Source organism: Caloenas nicobarica, chromosome 1, assembly GCF_036013445.1.
Source record: "Caloenas nicobarica isolate bCalNic1 chromosome 1, bCalNic1.hap1, whole genome shotgun sequence".
Classification (NCBI taxonomy): Eukaryota; Metazoa; Chordata; class Aves; order Columbiformes; family Columbidae; genus Caloenas; species Caloenas nicobarica.
This window is the reverse complement of record NC_088245.1, coordinates 80,957,387-80,976,100: the sequence shown is the minus strand read 5'-3', so window position 1 is coordinate 80,976,100 and position 18,714 is coordinate 80,957,387. Positions and strand designations below refer to the sequence as shown.

Here is an 18,714-nt window from a genome sequence, read left to right as displayed (position 1 = left end):
TGTCTCACCCAGCGCCAGATATGATCTCATTCCTTTTATTCCTTTGGAGCAGAGTCCCTGGTTAAGTGCTTGGGACAGTTTCTTCGCTGTGCCTGTGGGACAGTCACTGCTGGTGCCTTTTGGGTTGTCCTCTCGTCCCACAGCACCTGTTCCCATCCTCTCAGCCTTACCTCACTGAGTGCCCTATTTTCTCCATTCTCTTCTGCCACAGCAGCTCAGTATCATGTTCACTGTCTCAACAAAGTCTATCTGCCTGATATATACGTTTTTCCCCTGTTTCATGTAGCCTCTGGCAGGGCTGTGGTTTGTTGCTTGACCTGCCAGCCAGGCCATGAAAGGACTGTCAGGGTTAAGGAGGCGTCTGCCCCTGCAGCTTCCAGCTTCACCATGGTACCAGCTTCAGAAGGCTTAACTCCATCCCCGCATGGGGATCATCCTGCAGGAAGCCATTCACTGCAGCTCCTCTCCAGACCCATCATTCTACATCGCATCCCCTGCCTCCAGTTCAAAGCAATGCCAAGTTTCTAAGCATTTCTGCCTGTGCCTCGATTTAAAAATCTCACGTCTGCCTCCGGCTGTTGTCCAGCAGCCCACAAACCTTTGAAACAACTTATTTGATTAGGAAGCAGCTGAAAGGCTCTTACACCCACCCCCAGTTTATTCATTTAGTTAGTTTATTGTGGTGTGGTTTATTTTGTTTTGGTTTTTTAACCAGTCTTAGAATGGGGGCTGACCTTCTTGATTTGCAGGGCTCCAACTCATTGTGAGTGTTTGGGTGGAGAGTTTCTTCCCCAGTAATTGCCCGGCCAGAGGCCTCGATGGGGCGAGTGTGCAGCTCACACATCTGGCTGAACAGCGTGGCTCTGACATCTCGTGCTTTAAGCTGACCCTGGGAGCTGGCGAGTGATTGTGGAAAAGGGATTGTTTTTCCAAATACTGGAGCACTTTGCTGTCTGTGTGTCATAGCCTACGTGTGCCTGTGTATGATCACACTCACCACACAGCAAGGAAGGCATCTCTGACACCTTGGATGTGCACAGGGCCAGTTGCAGCTGTGCTGTTCGGTGGAGAAGGGTGGTCAGTGCAGCCATGTGGTTGCTCCCCCCTGAAGTTATCAGCATCTTGCAGTGCTGAATCTCAGCAGCTACAGCCCATTTACCTTCTTCTGCTGATGGTGTCCACACAAAAACTGCACTCCTTAAGTCAGTCAACTGGGTAAATCACCTCGTTTATCTTGATTACCATGAAAGTGCAGGGAACAGTCTATCGAATAGAAGGTTTCCTACTCAAAATAGCATGTGCAAAAAACCCCGTTAGTTTCTGCATGACCTGGCTCCTGCATATTTGTGTTTCTTCTAATATGTAATCGAGGAAATAATTTGTGCTTTTTTGTTACTGAAAAATAAATTTATCAAGAACATTCTGTGCCTACGTGCTGGTAACAAACAGCTTCTTCTTACCAGTGGAAATATGATCCTGACTGAAGCATAGCTAATGCCCATTCAGTCAGAGAATATGTATCATACTGTGCCCCATTCAGCGCAAGCTGTAAGGAGGCAGTGTCAAGGAGCTCAACAGTGAGACACTGTTCCACATCCTCAACATGCCCATTCAACGAAATCTCTTCCAAGGAGGGAAGATGTTATGCTCATGTTTAAATATAGGCTCTGCTGTTTTGGCAAAGGTTGAATCCAGGTGCCAGCCAGATTGGATGCTCCTTTCTAGCTCTACTGGGCACTGATGCTTAAATCTCCTAAAACTGCTAGCTACCAGCCAGACAAAACTTCTCAGAACCTCATTGGTAATTATTTTTTGCTGCTACTAAATGCTCTAAGTCCTCGCAGGAGAGGCAAAAAGACATTTTTGCAGGTGCTCAGCTGTTTGGGGCAGCTCAAGGTATCCTATTCATGCATCACATGAAGCCAGGGAGTTGGGGCAAGGTCCTGACACATGCATTTGGACTATGTGAATCTGCTTCAGTCTGTTTGAATCCCATTTACTAGCTTTGGTGAGTTATGACTGATTTAGCTCACCTTTGTCATCACCATCTAATTATTTTTATAACTGTAAAAATGTTCTGTATATGTAAAAATATAGCTAAATAAAATTCCAGAGTAGTAGACTATAAACTGAATAGAATTAGAATAGGCTATGAATAGACGTAAAATCTTTTATTAAACACTAAGAATAACTGCTTCATTGGTCCTCTTAGGTACTTACCATGAAAAGATCTGCTCATTCCCTCTAATGAAACTGTTCTGACTGTTTTATTTGTTTAAATAAAGAAAACCCTGTGACTTCAAAATGCTCTTGCATTCTGCTACTGAGGACTCCCTCCATTTCCTAAGAATATACATGGGACTGCTCATATTCTAAATGTTGGGGTTTTTTCCCCACTTGTGCCCAGTTGTGGAGGTCTTTATAATAAGACTATGCCTTTTCTATTTCTGTGAGTTGTTTTTTGAGTGGTTGGTTTGCTTTTTGTTTGTTTGTTTTTCACCCATGGCATAGTTAGCAGTAGTGCTGGTTCAAAGGTCCCAAAATAAAAAACCCAGACTAGGAAAGATGATAGTGGGGGAAAAAAAAAAGTAGAAAACAAGACTTAGAAATAGCTAAAAAGGTTTGAGTTGTCATTCTTTACTTTCTGTCTTTTTGTTCATTTAGGTCTTTTATGGTATGTGCGGGTCACATTTTCCTGCAGTCCTCTAATGCTGAGGAGGCTTAGAATTATGGTTTACAAATTTTAGTGAAAGAAAGTTGAGATTATTATGTAATCATCTAATTAAATCACAAAATGGGAAAATAACTCCATTTAGAGAGGTGAGAGCTGAAGATGCTATTTTTTGAATGTCTTTGTTCTACTTTGGTATTAGTATCTCAGATAAGTAATGTAGGTAGTCCCTTATATGCCATGCCGTACTCCTTTTCAGGTATCATTGCATTAGTAAACATCTGGTTTACATTTAAAATTTGGTTTTACAGCCGTGGGGCCTGGAGACTTCATAGTGTTTATAGTGAAAGCCTGAGTTTTAGAGCACAGGCTACCACCCTACATGCACAGAGCAAGTTAGCCCCTTTTCATCTCTTGTTTTCTCTCTGCAATTGTGATTTTGGTATTAGGGTCTTCTCCATTCCTGCCCCCTCTTCCATTCACCATCCTCAAACTCAGCTGGGCTGCAGGAGGCTGTTTCCCCTGGAGACCTGTTAGTCAATTAGTAGGGTAGAGCGAGCCAGTTGGCTTTAGCAAAGCCTGTGTTTTTGTGCACTCTTGAACATGAAAGAGTTGTTCTTGATGCTGAAAGCTGCCTTCATCCTTAAGTGTTAAAACTGTCAGAGCTGGTTTGCCAGGACAGTTGTAGATGAAATGTAAAGTAGATACTTTCCTTCTGAGAAAAACTTCACGCATAGAAGCCATGTGGGAGTTTGGTTTTGGTTTTATCCCTCCTTTGCTGCTGCTGGTCTGCTCAGCCTCAGTAGCCTGGTCAGTAAGAATGATAAAGGAAAGTGATTGGAGGTGCGAGGGTGTTTACCTTTCCTCTGGACCAGATTGATTCATAGTAGTTTTTAGAAGAAGCGGTGGGGTCTGGAACAAACCCTTCTGTTAGGAGTAAACATAAAACCCTGTGCTTCCAAATGCATTTTTGTGTCCGTATCTATGTTTTCATGCATGCACCAGTTCGGGTTTTTTGGTGGTTTTTTTTTTTTTTCTGATTTCAGAGGATTTACTCAGACTCAAGTGGATTTATGCATACTCTCTATGTTTCTGAGTGTTTCTGATTGTGTTGTTTTGGGGTGTTTGGGTTTGTTTGCTTGTTTTAATATTCTTTATCTTTTGATTTCTATAAAACTTGTGGAAATTGTGATTTCCAGGTAGCCTGATAGGTCAGGCATACTTGCTTTCCTCCTTTTCTGCATGTTGTAGTCCAACACTTAGTATTTGTCCATTCAAAGGAAATCTTTCTAAGGTTCAGAAGTAATCTAACACAGTGTGGCTTGTTTAGCTAAAGGGTGTTATACCCAGGCAATCATCCCTCTGTAGGATGTTAGATTGCAGATGCCAAGAACAATCTAGCATGAGATGAAAACTGTTTTCTAGATTGTGAGGAAGAAATACTTTTTAAACCCAAGGAATATTCAGTAGGTTATAAAAATGGTAGGAAAATGTTGGCTTCACAGGATCATGCATTTTACTACCATGCTTGGAAACTGCCTAGTATTGGTAAGGTGTCTTAGTATCCTGGAGCTTTTCCTTTTTTTCCTCGTGCTCAACATTTTAGCAGGTGATAACAACAGGGTTAAAAGTCAGTAGAGCATCCTGGCATAGAGAGAACAATGATGCTCAAATTATTTTACACTAGGAGCAATGGATCCTTCAGCAAAAATACAAACATGGCTGATTCCACAAAGGCCCATTTGTAGAGAAATGAAATGAAATGTGGGTTGTGTAATTTGTTGTGAGGAGTTAGCAGTTTGCTAATAAAGTGTGCCAGAATAATCAAGGGGTCACTTTGTTGGTTCCAATGCGTTCATGACTGGTTGCTTCATTGGTGACTTTGGCCTCTCTTCAGTAGGTGATTTTGATAGCTAAATGCTGAGAAATGGAACAAGGACAAGTTTTTGCAGCCTTTGCACTAATTTCTCGCGGTAGCGTTAGCTGTTGCTGCAGCATCGAATCTGTGGAGTGCCCCAGGATGGGCAGCACCTGGTAGAGGAGCAGGGCCAGCGGTGGGAGACCTGGGCTGAAAGGCACCTGGAAGCCTTGTAGGAGGAGGAGCAGAGCCGGGGGCGGGAACACAGGACAGCACTCTGGGCACTGAAAACCTCTGTATGGGCGTCTGAAACACCACAGAATGTCAGGGATTGGAAGGGACCTCGAAAGATCATCTAGTCCAATCCCCCCGGCTGGAGCAGGAACACCCAGATGAGGTTACACAGGAAGGCGTCCAGGCGGGTTTTGAATGTCTCCAGAGAAGGAGACTCCACAGCCTCCCTGGGCAGCCTGTTCCAGTGTTCCGTCACCCTCACTGAGAAGAAGTTTCTTCTCAAATTTAAATTAAACCTTCTGTGTTCCAGTTTATTCCCATTACCCCTTGTCCCTCGGTTGTCACCGAGAAGAGCCTGGCTCCATCCTCGTAACACTCACCTTTTACATATTTATAAATCATTAATGAGGTCACCCCTCAGTCTCCTCTTCTCCAAGCTAAAGAGACCCAGCTCCCTCAGCCTTTCCTCATAAGGGAGATGCTCCACTCCCTTAATCATCTTTGTGGCCCTGCGCTGGACTCTCTCCAGCAGTTCCCTGTCCTTCTTGAACTGAGGGGCCCAGAACTGGACACAATATTCCAGATGAGGTCTCACCAGGGCTGAGTAGAGGGGAAGGAGAACCTCTCTCGACCTGCTAACCACCCCCTTCTAATACACCCCAGGATGCTGTTGGCCTTCTTGGCCACAAGGGCACAGCAGTTAGTAACTAGGGAACAGGGTGGGCAAACTATGCCTGAAGGAGAATGAATGTTTGAGGACTGGATCTGGGCTTGAAGGTTGGTAGTGGTCACGAGTAACCAGTCCTGACACACATCAGTCTGGTTGCCTGGGGCTGGCTGGACTGGGAGCATACCTACATTTGGTGTACCTCCTCTAATGAGAATGAGAACTCCAAGCTTGACTCTTAATTGCGTTGCTTATTTTTGGTGGCAGAAGTAAAGCAACCCTTTGCTTTTCAGCAAACTGTGGATTCAGTGAGGGTGGGAGAATGACAAACCTGGTAGTGGGATCTCATGCTAACACTTGGTTTTGAGGGTATGTTATGTGCTGCCAAATGTCTATAGGGCCTGTAGAACCACAGTAACCGTAGCCAGACCTGTAACATTAATCCTTTTTTCTTAACTGTGAAATAACAGGCGTATTTTTTGTGCTAATTTCACTGGTAGGAAGTTGTAGGTAAAGAAACCCCTTATTATGCTGGGAATCGCAGGTGGCCAGACTCATGCTAAATTAATTTTTCTATAGTCCAGTAAATTAAGAAAGCAAGCACCACTTCCCCACAAGGCAACGGGGGCTGAGGAATTAAAACTAAAGAGGTTTTCTTGGTCCAGAGTGGCAGGAGCCAGGGAGGAAGCACAGGTTCTGAGGATTTTGGCAGAGGTTCTGTGAAGCACATAACCTTGGGTAGATGCATCTCTTGGTAGCTTTTGCATGCCAGTTATTTACTGAGAGGCCAGCTTTCATAAACATGAAAGCTCAGTTTCATACAGTAGTGAGCAAACATAACAGTATGGAGAAACCAACAGGGAAACCTGACATAGCCAGCGTTTCCACCAACAGTATATGGAAAAGGGAAATAATTACAGTAAAATGAGGGAGTCGGTTGTGAGGCTGTCTCAGGTAAAAAAATGTTGTGACATTTCTGATCTTTGATGCCTATCTGCATGTGGAGTTTGTCTCCAGTTGTGAAAGCAGGTAATCGTAAGTAATAATTTAAGGAAATGAAGGGGCCCTTGGAGAAGAAAAGACTAAGTAGGAACAGTTGATGGAGAAGATAAAGATTTTGCGAGATGTCTGTGGCTTTCCTCATTTTTCGAAGCAGTTTTAATCTCTTGTCCTGGGATGAGTGTTTCAAAAGCACGTTCTGCAATAAGCTTAGGTTGTAAATCTCATTGCCTACCTCTGACGTGGGAGAAGGCGTTTCCTTTGGGAAAAAAAGAGCAAGAAAGTGTTCGTGACCGTAAGTCATTACATGTCACATTAACCCTCCTATCTTTCATTCAAGTATTTTTATATTTGTGTTAAACTATGCTCATGTGAGTAAGAAAAAGCATTACCCAGAAGAGATCCCTGAATAGCTGTGAAAGACAGCCAGCTCCCAGGCTGGAACAGGTGCCAGCCGAACACTCCAGGGCAGGATGAGCAGCAGCAGCGCCTGGTGAGCTGCGCAGCTCGGGCACCCCCTGATGCTTCCCAGGGGTTTTGGGCAGGTGTGAGGAGAGCTTTGCTGTCAGCAGTTTACATTTACCCATAATCTTTGGCTACATAAAGCAGTAATAAAGCCTACTGGGTATTCCCTCTCCTCTTTTTTTGTTCCCCACCATGACATACATGGAAGGAGCTGCTGTGTGCAAACTGTATGTTGCTAAGAGACTGAGTGCCTGTGTTAGCAGACAGTTATGAGCCACAATAGAAAAATTATGGGAGAAGGGAAATGATTTTTTATGGAGTCTATCTGTACTGTCCCATGTCTGACCACTTGTCTCACAACACTGTCTCCTGTATGGTTGCGTGGAGGATTTGAGAGCTGAATTTGGGCCATAATTAATGCTTACTTTCTCTTTAACTTGAGGAGCTGTGTACCGTCACAGATTTTAATTTCCACAAGAACCCATCAGCTCTCAACTGTCTTCCTCTTTGCTTTCCTCTGCTATGTGATGACACAAACCTATTTTCCTTGAGAAGGGTACATCTCTGCTTTTTATTACATTGAGAATAATTCAGCGGTGAGACAGAATTAAAGTTGTCGCTAACTTTCATAGCTGGTGTAAAAATGTGCATTGCTATTTAATCAATTATCCCCTTGTTTTGGTAATCTTGTTGATATATCAGCTCTCCTTTTGCCAGATCAGTATTCAATATTTGGCTAAAGCTGAGTCTACAGCAGCAGGAATTTTATTGGCATGAGCAGTGTTGTGATGCTGGATGTGTTTTGGCACTGAATGTAAAAGTACAAAGTTATAGTAACAACTCATAAGTCTTCTCACCCTCATTATGAAGCTAAAAGTTGCATGAAATAAATTGTAAAAACAAACTTGTTTTTTCAAAGAAAATGTTTAGCAGATATAAAAGTGTGAGTGTTTCAATTAAAGCTAATCAGTGCACTTTCTCACTTACCTGTGCTTTTCTTTGTTTTTCAGCTCATGGGGCATTCTGAATGGGATCACAAACGAGGACCCAGAGGTTCACAGGTCAGTTGCTCAGTATTTTGTGTTTGGTTTTGGCTTTTTGTATATTTCAGGTATTCCAGCAAGTTTTCCATCCGAGATTGGCAAAGTTGTTCATTTGGTTAATATTTGCAGAGTCGAATCAATGCAAAAATGCATAAAACTGTGACAGCTTTCGTTAATATGATTTTTGAGCTGTAATCCAAACTGTTGGTGCAGACAGATCTGAGTCATGCAACAGAAAGTTTCTTTCAGTAGCAGAGAGATTAATTAGATGTATTGAGAAAGCATTTCTTACATAGCTGTCTCCATTAGGATATCAAAGGAATACAGTTTCAAATAATGTGTGTATGTTTTGTGTAGTTTTTTCTTTGAAACCCGACAAACTTGTAAAACTTGGATGGCTCTCTCACCTTGTTCAATAATAAAGGGATTATTGGTGTTAGAACTGTGTGATGAGGTGCAGGAAAGCCTTGTGTAGCTACTGGTTTGCTCTTGACACATCGTTGAAAAGAAGTTATGCTAGTAGTGTTAATGGCATCATGCTGACACATTTTTTAATTATCTGTAGAATTAGAGTTGCTGCAAAGGAGACATTGCTACCAACATTGATGTTCAGGAGTTTTCCTGCTTGGGAAAAGCACTTTTTCCCATCTGGTGTTGAAATTATATAAATATATTATTAGGGCTTCTGTATTTTGGAATTGCTTTTCCTTCAGGTGAAGAATTTTTATACAAATATGGACGTCTATGTCTAAATCTATAATAAATAGGTTCTACTGCTGTGGAGCTATCTGTTGCTTGCAACCTTAATTTCAGTAGGGTAGTTCCTAACCTAACCTTTGTACTCACACATGTAAAATCACTGGAGTACCTGCCCTTGTGGCCAAGAAAGCCAGTGGCATCCTGGGGTGTATGAGAAGGGCGGTGGTTAGTAGGTCGAGAGAGGTTCTCCTTCCCCTCTACTCTGCCCTGGTGAGACCTCATCTGGAATATTGTGTCCAGTTCTGGGCCCCTCAGTTCAAGAAGGACAGGGAACTGCTGGAGAGAGTCCAGCGCAGGGCAACAAAGATGATGAAGGGAGTGGAGCATCTGCCTCATGAGGAAAGGCTGAGAGAGCTGGGTCTCTTTAATTTGGAGGAGACTGAGGGGTGACCTCATTCATGTTTATAAATATATAAAGGGTGAGTTGTCACGAGGATGGAGCCAGGCTCTTCTTGGTGACAACCAATGATAGGACAAGGGGCAATGCGTTCAAACTGGAACACAGAAGGTTCCACTTAAGTATGAGAAGAAACTTCTTCACGGTAAGGGTGACAGAACACTGGAACAGGCTGCCCAGGGGGGTTGTGGAGTCTCCTTCTCTGGAGACATTCAAAACCCGCCTGGACACCTTCCTGTGGAACCTCATCTGGGTGTTCCTGCTCTGGCAGGGGGATTGGACTAAATGATCTTTCGAGGTCCCTTCCACTCCCTGCCATTCTGTGATTCTGTGAAAATATCAGATGTTAATCAGGAAGCTGCTACTTATTTTAGTAGAAAAGTTTTACTATTTTAAATGCAGAATTCATTTACTAAGTTTTGGGGTTTTTTTCCCTTATTGTTGCAGAATTCTGCATTTTTTTTTCCAAAGTTTTCTACGTTTCTGTCTTGCATTTCATTTCAAAACTATCTTGAAATTTGCAGGATATTCATTAAACAGCTTAAGAAGGACTGCAGATCTGATTTTTTTTTTAGGTAACAGTCTATTATTTCAAAAAGATTAAAAAACAAACCAAAAAACCCAACCAACCAAACAAAAAATCCCCAGGAAACAGAAAGCAAGGTAGTTTTCAGTGGAAACTAAGGAATTTTCAGAAATCAGGGAAATCCTATCCAGTCAAGTGAGACCTGTTCAGTACAAAATCTCTCCTGCCTCATCTGATGTGGTAGTTGATCAAGTTGTGTTCTTCTGTCCAAAGAGTGGAAGGTAAACTGGACTGTAACCTACTGTTGAGGGGAAGGTAGTCACTCGAAGGACTCTTAAGGTGACTTAAACTTCTTAAAATTTTCTGACATTGCAAATCTTTAATCTGATTTTTGTGTGCATTTGAAAATTTGCGTAGTCTTTCGTATGCTCTGAACTATGCACCAGAGTCCTAATGCTTTGCCTATGGCAGCAAAATATTTGGAGGCTGCTGATTGGAGTTCATATGAAGTCTGCACTGAGATATCAGAGATGGAGGCTTAAGTCCTGTCTAAGTCCTCATGCCTGATGCATCCTGTTGGCTGTGTTCCTCTGTGCTTGAAGGGGTTTTTGGTGCCAGCTGGACATTTTTTAAGGTTTACAGCCAGCCAATAAGAAATGTTAGAGAAAGGGATTTAGGTGTAAGGTAAGCGGTATCAATCTGGTCCAAATAGATTTTAAATTAAAAGGTAAAATGGATGAAGTTGTCCATCAAAAAGGTACCTTGCTGCAGGAAATCAGAGTTGGGCTGTTTAATAGGTGCCTTTTGAATTTTCTGAAAAAGCGAACTCACAGGATGAAATAGTTGCTGAAGAATTTGTTAATTATTTGTTCTCATGAGGCTATGGTCTCTTCCAAGGAGAGTTCCAGAGAAATTAATGTATTGTCTAGTTACTCTCTTTCACTCCTTCCTGAGAATAAGGAGGGCTTTCATGGCATAGCCTAATTTCAAAGGAAGAGGTCCCATGGACATTAACTCATTTGCTGCAAATGCCCATCTATATGGAGTGCAAGTAAAATCATTTGTTGGGTACTGCTAGGGAAGCTTGTATTTGGCAAAATGAAATAACTGGTTACTCAAAAATAGGTGAAATTCTCTGGATTTCATTAGAGGCTGAGGAGGAAATAATTGTAAGAAGGTAACTCAATATAAATGTAAAATTTTTCTCTGTCTTTCTGAGAGCGGTTTTGTTCCTTCTCTGTGTGATGTTTTATATATTCTGCCACCATTTCATATTAAAAAAAAGGGGGTGGGGGAAGTTCAGTGGAATTCTCTGCAGGTCAGCCTGCAGACATTTGAACTTTTCCTGAAGAATATGGTTGAATTTTTAAAAACACTATTCTAGAAAACTCTGTATCAGATTTTCCTGTAGAAGACACTTCCACTGATTATTTTTTCCTTAGGCAGAATGTCTTTGTTTTTGCATATTTCATTAAAAAAAAAAAAAAAATCGCACCCTGAGAGTGTGTTCAAAACAGGAGAAAATCTGCATACGTAGGGTCTCCTTGGTAGAGCAGTGAGGTGTTTCCTCCTAAATCCATCTAAAAAGAAGTGCATAGTTTTGATCAAGTCCATCCTCTAAGCACTCTCTTATTTCATTTGTGCTGTGCACAGATGTTCTGCAAAGCTTCTAGACAGCTAGTTATTATAAATCTTGTAAGAACCTTGTAAAACTAACAATCAGCATATACCACAGAAATGTTTAGTATCTCAAATAGGGTAGGAAAAGCAAATGACCCAAGTTCTCTGATTACTGTGTAGTATTCTACTGCCCCATCACAAGAAGCAAGGAAGAAAAGTTTCATTAGGGGGAAGAAAATAAACCTCAGTTATTGCACCATAGCCTCAGACTCTCTCTTTTACATGGCTCTAAAAACTGTCTTTGACAAGAATAAGTCTGAACTTAATTCGACTAATCCCTCAAAAAGTTGGAAGTTTAGGAGGATCTGATATTTGCATGTAGTATAAAAAAAAAGCCGATTTGTGTCCTTAATAAATGTACCCTTTATTAAACAAGGTCTCGCTTAAAAATTAAGATGAGTAATCTGTTAGGTATGCTTCTCCTTCAAAACCGATGCATCAGCTGTTTAAAGATGGGCTGGCAAGTGCATGCAGGATCTGCCACACAGTTGCTTATGGTGTTTCCCAAGGTCTATGGGGCTTTCCTCCAGCAGAGAAAAGGGACTTGGCAGGAGAGGTCTCTCCTGACCAGTGGTAACCTGTGCTGCTCAGGCAAGCAGTGAGAGGGAAGGAAGGGGTTTAAGCTTGTGTTATTGGGAGCTTGTTTATTAGTCACCCATGGTCTTTTAATTTTTATGGAGTAAAGTGAAGAAAATGGGAAGACAGATCTTAGGAAGCCACCCGTGCGTGTGAATGTTAGCAATGTCACTTGAGAGAAAAGCAAGTGGAACCACCGGTTTACCATAATGTAAAACTAAAACCCACATATAAACTCATAAAAGTATTCTACCACGACTCATTAAACAAAACTAATTCTGTCAAGTTTTTTTAAGAAGTAGTAAGTTTTCTATGGCATGTGTTGAAGCATGAGAGGAAACTATTACAGTGCATGTCATGCTTCTCGATGGCCCACTTGGAAAATGTATTCCTTTTCTGCTTGTGGGAGTTAAATGCAAAGTGAAGTAGTTACCAGTACTGATGGATGTCAAGTGAAATACACTGAGGCTTATGGGAATTTCTGTTTGCAGGAGTTTGTCTCCTGATAAGCATCTGCAATTCAATAGAATGTAAATGGGACACGTAAAAAGCAATCTTTACAGTATTTATCTTGCTCCTGGCTTCCACACTCAACTTTATTACATTACACGCATCTATATGTATACGTATGTTGTAGGATTCTTTTTCTTTTAAAATAATTTTACTATCAAAGCTGCTGTAATTAGAGTGAATTAGGTTGCCTTACAAAGAGCAGATGAGTTCCTGGCTACCTACCTCTTCTTTTTTTTTTTTTTTTTTTTTAATCTCTGGAGGTTAACACTCCCTGCTGTAAATGCTTAATGCAGAGAACTTACTCATTCAGAAAATGCAAAGTGAATTTCATTATGTTCCATGCTGTTCTGGTTTTGTCTGGGATAGAGTTAATTTTCTTCCTGGTTGCTGGTGCACTGCTGAGGTTAAACCACAACACATGCTTAATTTTTAAAATTAATACATGTTAGGATTTACCCAGGAAACTTCAAAATTGAGTTCCAAGTTAAAGAATTTCTAAATTTTTAGGGATATTTCATCTGCCTGAAGAAATCTCTCAAATAACAGATGCAGTCTGTAAAACCACATCATCTCGTGTGAGGGGAAAATATTCATATCCATTTCTAATATCAGTACATGCTACAAGAAAATGTGACTAACAGAATTCATCTTTGGTATATTATCCCTCTGCAGAAAAAGTGTGCAAACTATATTTTAATTATTCTACTTAAATATTATACTTCATACTTCTAATATATTTCAGGTGGAACCCATGGCATGCTTTGTGCACACGTTTTTACATGGGAACTTGAATGTGTGGGAGTTATTTGTTGCTCTGTCATCAAGCCTTGTTTGGCTTGCCAAAGATGTAGGCGTAGCCCCAGGATACAGTGGAATTGAGCAGTCGTCCCTCCAACATTTTAAAAGGATGATAATCGGGAGAGAAACACAGGGGTCCAGTCTTTTTAATTCTCTTTAAATATAAAAGCTCTCAATCATATATCTGAGGTGCTTCATTTTACCCCTCCAGTTCCTAAGCAACAGCTATTTTCAGATTGAGTGCGTCTGGTGTTGTCTACCTACTCCATGCGTTTTGCGAGGTAATTCGTCAGTGAAAGCTAGGCTTTTTACTGCCTCCCTTTGTCATGGCATGATAAGGAGACGGATGCTTTAGAGAAACGGAAGAAGCTTGGGTGTGACTGATCTCAACCTTGCAGCTTGCAAAAAACTTGTGTACACCGAGGAGCTCTGCCGTCTACAGCAATGAAGCACTGGAGTCAGAAATAAGGTTCTTGACACTGGTTTGGGAGAAGACTTTTTCTCGAGTGTGGAAAGACCTCTAGAGCAGATTCAAAATCATGAGCCGGAAATCTCTGTACTTGCTGAAGCGTAGGTGGGAGTCGATTCCCGCTACTGACCAGGTACTGTGCTCTGGTGATCTGTTGTGTCACTGTCTTCCCATGCAATGCCACTGTAAAGAGATTCATGGTGATTTAACAGTGGTGGTCGGGGTCCTCTGCATGCAGTGAGAATCGGCTTATCATTACTTGTCGTTTCCATGATAAATCGTGCAAAATATTGGCAAAGCTGATGTTGCGAGAGCATGTACTCGTGACTGTGGAGGTGCCATGACAGCCCACTAATGCAGACTTAAGTAACTGACAGAATCTCCCTGTCTCAAAAATGAGACTTTTTTAAAGGTTTTAGGAGTATTTTAAACCGAGTGGCTAAAGAAAATTGTAGTCTACTACTGATGGTTTCTTTGGTGCGTATCTTTGTTGCATTTCATATCTTACATGTGCGTATGTATGTATGAAGTCACTGATTACAAGTAGATGCAATGCATTGGCAGAACCTCGGGTTTTTCAGCATCATCTTGGTTGATGCATCATTACAAATATGCTAACAAGGATGAGAGTAAAGCAGATGTGAACGATATAGACCAGATGTAACAGAAAAGTTGTGGAATGCTGTTTGGAGCAAGGATCTTCACCATAATTACGACTAAGATGTGGTGAATGGGAGTACAATTAGTACATTTCCTGCTTCTTGCTCCAGGCAATCCAGGGCTCTGCAATTTTTTTGGCAATATCTTGCTTGGGATGTGAAGGCACTAAAATAAATAATTCTAGAAATAATGTTGAAAGGAAAGTGGAGGTAATAGCTTATTACATATTCCAACTCAGTTTTCTGCTTATAAAGTGGTTGGCTATGAGGGGATGCCTTTATCAATGGGAAAGAGGCAATTTGAGAGAAAATTCTTCAACAGAAGGAAGGATGAACTACAGAAATACTTCCCAGTTTTTGAGAAGGATCCTCCTGTACCCTTTCAATTGAGAGAGGGAAGGGAAGGGCAGGTTGTATGCCATATTTTACAGAGTTGTAGCTTGGACCACTGTGAACATCTAGAGATCTCAAACATATTACTAGTAAAAAAATTTCATGGTGTCACAAACAGGCCTATGTTTTCTAGTTAAAGAAGAATATGCCTTTTAAATATATCCAGTCTTACTTTAAAGGTTTTAAGTGAATAATAATCCACCGTATTCTCTCAGAAAGTTTTTCTGCTTTTTAAATATTGTCTTTTTTAACATGCCTTCTCTTTTGACTTCTCCTAATCTTCCACCGTATCGATTTGCTACAGCTTTAAATGCCCAATTTTAAAAGTCCTCCTTCAGAAATATTTTTTGTTGCTGAACAGATACCTAGATTATTCTTCTACTTTGGCTCGCTATCATTTAAACTAGCTGAAATACTTAATTTCAAAGGAATCAGATTCTCTGGTAATTCCCAATAAAAAATTTACAATAAAAATAATAAGGCATCGTTGATGAATATAATTTCATTGCATCGAAATGGAATTGATCCAGTTCAGACATTCTTAAATCTCCTGGTAAAGAAGAGTAAATAAATGCTCTGTTAGGAAGTTGAGTCATTTGTCATCTTGTTTCTGTTAAGAAGATGTAGAAACAGTAACGTCGCTTCCAAGGAAAGCTGTTATTTCAGCCTCACTTTTCCAGTGTTTCCTTTCCCTTTTATGTTTCCTAACCCTGATGTTGTATTGCGTCATACTGTGTTGCAGTATGACGTGTCTGGGAAAAGTAAGTATTCCTTACCTAGATGTGAGGTGTGCTTGACTGCACTAAGCAGTGTATCCTTTCCCTCATCAGCCCCTCAATGCCACTGGAGGGTTTTAAAAGAGAAAATAAAATTTCCCTGACCTATCTGCCAATTTGGGCGAAGCGAGACTCAGTAAGTGACGCACATAGATGGAGTTGACTTGAGCGGAGCGTGAATCCATAAGGATTGTTTGAAGGTAAAGTAAGGGAGGGAAGAGAATGTTCAGCTTCAAACCCAAAGATATTTATCTGGTTCTTCGCACCGCTTCTTACTCTGGGTGGCACAGGTGGAGTGGGGCTGCTCTGCTTGTTCTCCCCCCGCTCAACAGTGCCTCATTGGAAAATGCAGTGACTGTGCAAGATGACAACCACAAAAGGCAACTTCTTGAGCATTTTAGGCTGATCCTGTTCACACAGTTATCATACAAAAATAATAGCTCTGCCTTTTGGTGCAAGTTTGTTATTTAGTCCTTAAAGGGATGCACTAGAACGTTGAGGAAATGATATTGCATTTTGATAGGTGAGTAGTAACATCGTATAATATTTCTCTATTCAGGCAAGATTAAAGATATTTATGTTAACAAATGACAAAACCTCTCCAAAATGGCTTACTATATTACCACTTTTTTTTTTTTTTTAAAGACTAAAGGAAGGAAATAAAATGGAATTCTGAAAGTGGGATTTTTGGTTTGATCTTGTTTCTAATTTAAAATAATATGGCAGATCTGACTTTTAGAGACATGGGAACTCTAAGTCTGAAGTCTTGATATTCTATTTGAACATACTTTGTATCTTTTAGAAGTCATTATGTGATTTTTATTCCTCATGTTACACACTTTATATCAAATCAAATGAAACCGAGAACAGTCAGCAGGCTGAGAAGGAGAGGTGGAAAAAAACAAGAGTAGTTACAATGGCTATAGACAATATTGTTGGGGGTTTTGTTTGTTTGTTTGGGGGGAGTTTGTATCGTTTTATTTTTGATCAGTTGAGCATCATTTACACTCACAGACACTATATCACATAAGTCTCCATGGTTTCTGTGGTCTGGTACAAAAAGGGAATTTTTTTGTTGGCTGCTGGCTTTTTGTACGTGTGAAAGAGTGAGGCAATTGGTTTTGAGTGTGAACCCTGAATTAGGTCTTTTTGGTTTTGGTTGATGAGAAACACCTTACCTAGCTACATATCGTTATATGTGGGAGAGCCCGATCCTGCGGGTGTTTTGCATGGGTAAATTGAAGCAAAATTTCTGCATTATATATTAACATCTTTTCAGCAAACCACACTATCTCTTAGTGCTTGAATCTTGAATTCTCACTAATTTCAGAAGGAACTACATTTATAGAGCTAAGGAAAGAATTTATGAATGCTTTTCTTTCTTGTCCATCCAGCAGTTCAGATTGCCTGAAAATCTGTCTTGAAGTTTCAGTACAGGTTTTGGGGGAGGTTCTCTGTTGGTTTTATTTGATGTATGTGCCTGAGAATCTTGTTTCTTGGACTGATCCTGATTTTTTATCCCTGATAGCTACAGCTGAGAATGACTTCAGTGAATGGATATGCACTTAAAGTGCTGTGGTAACCAAATGAGCCAAAGGTGATGAGGTGTTAAATATTTGCTGTAAGGATGTTGAGTAGTTCCCTGTGCCTGAAATTCCCTGTAGATTTCACAGGCCATAGTCTTTGAGCATAGAAGTTGTATTTGATACCAGTCCTAAGACAGGAAAAATCTTCACACATTAGCCCGTGATGTAAACTAATTGTTTCATTGATGCCTGTGAATTTAAAAAATAGGAACTAGATTTATACAACAATATAAAACCCAAATAACCCAGTAATTGATATACAGTTTTATAAAGCCTTGGATTGTTCAAAGGAATGTACTGTGAAGGTAAAAAAATGCATCAGTAATGTTTCTTTAGCGAAAAATGCATGCCTATAGCAGTATAAACAATGGTAATACTCTCTGTACCATTAAGTCACCAGGTTAGATTTTAGTGGAATTGTGTAAATCTCATGAAGTGATACCTCTCTTACCTGCCAGCGATTTACAGCGCAGCTATACCTAAGGCAGCTTGCATGTACAGTGCAATATCCTGTTCCTTACCATCGATGCGGTAGATGGGAGAAACTCCCATAGCCTACAACCTGTGCAGGGTGCTAAAATGAAAATAAATTGATTCAAATTTTACTTGAGTCATAATTCTGTAAAATGATAAATCCAAGTATTTTCCAAGAGAGAGCTTGATATATCGTTACATCATGCAGCGACCATATTTTCATTGTGTTTCATGCATGATCTAATTCTGATGGATTAAAGCTGCTGTAAAGAAATGGAAGAGGTTCCCTTTGTCAGGATTGGGAACTGTGTTTTCACTTTTTTCTTTTTTCCTTTCCTTTCTTTTTTTCTTCTTTTTTTTTTTTTTTCCAACTAGTGGCTTGCTTAGCTGCAGACCTTTTTACTAGTTGCATCTTGCCTTTCTGCTCTGAATCATCCTCACTTGTAACCCCTACACATCCATGAGGATCCATATGTCATATCTGATATCTTTATGAGAAGGCTGAATATCATGTGCTTTATTTTTCTCTCAGACGTCCATTAAATTCAGACTTTACTGCTGTCCAGCTGCCCCTGCATCCAGCAGCCTGACAGCAGTATGGCCAGAGCCAGGTTCGCTGGGAACTTCGTGCTGAGGAAGTACAAGCCTCTGCAAGACAGCAGTTCTTGCGTCTTGACAGTGGATGTGAATGCATTGGTGGGGATGTTTGTATAGGGGAGAGCCGAGGCTGACTTACAAGCAGGACAGTGTGAGGGACCTGCATGAAAACCCTCAGTGCAGGAAGGATTCTTGGTACGTGCAAAGGTCATGGAGCTCTTCATAGAGAAGAGGATGAAGCAATGGTTATGGGCAAGGAGGCCTCGAAGGAGTCAGTGTGGGACTGTGTAGGTCTCCCTGGCTCACAGATTGCCTAGGGATTAGGAAGATGTGCAATAGAGCCAGGGTCAGCTTGAGCCGAGAAGTTCCTTTTCCTTTGAAGTGCCTGTGTCTGGTGGGTTGTGCCTGGTTATTCCTTTTGCACAGCCTGTCTCCCTGGCAGACTACAGCGTGTGGTGGGAGCCCTGCTCGCCGTGGCACCACCACCACCACAGCACGTGGTCTCTTGAAGAGGTTTCAGTGGCAGCAGAATAGTAAACACACACAACTGTGTAGAGGCAATGCAAGACAAGGT

At 41.0% G+C, this 18,714-nt stretch overlaps 1 protein-coding gene across 1 annotated transcript in view; it reads left to right on the top strand.

Moving 5' to 3' along the window:
• The window catches only part of PDE3A (phosphodiesterase 3A), a 264,176-nt gene that overhangs the window by 155,398 nt on the left and 90,064 nt on the right, over window positions 1-18,714 (top strand). Inside the window, exon 2 of the mRNA XM_065632929.1 lies at window positions 7,905-7,955. Coding sequence (XP_065489001.1) covers window positions 7,905-7,955 — 51 coding nt within the window. The remainder of the gene's footprint in view (window positions 1-7,904; window positions 7,956-18,714) is intronic.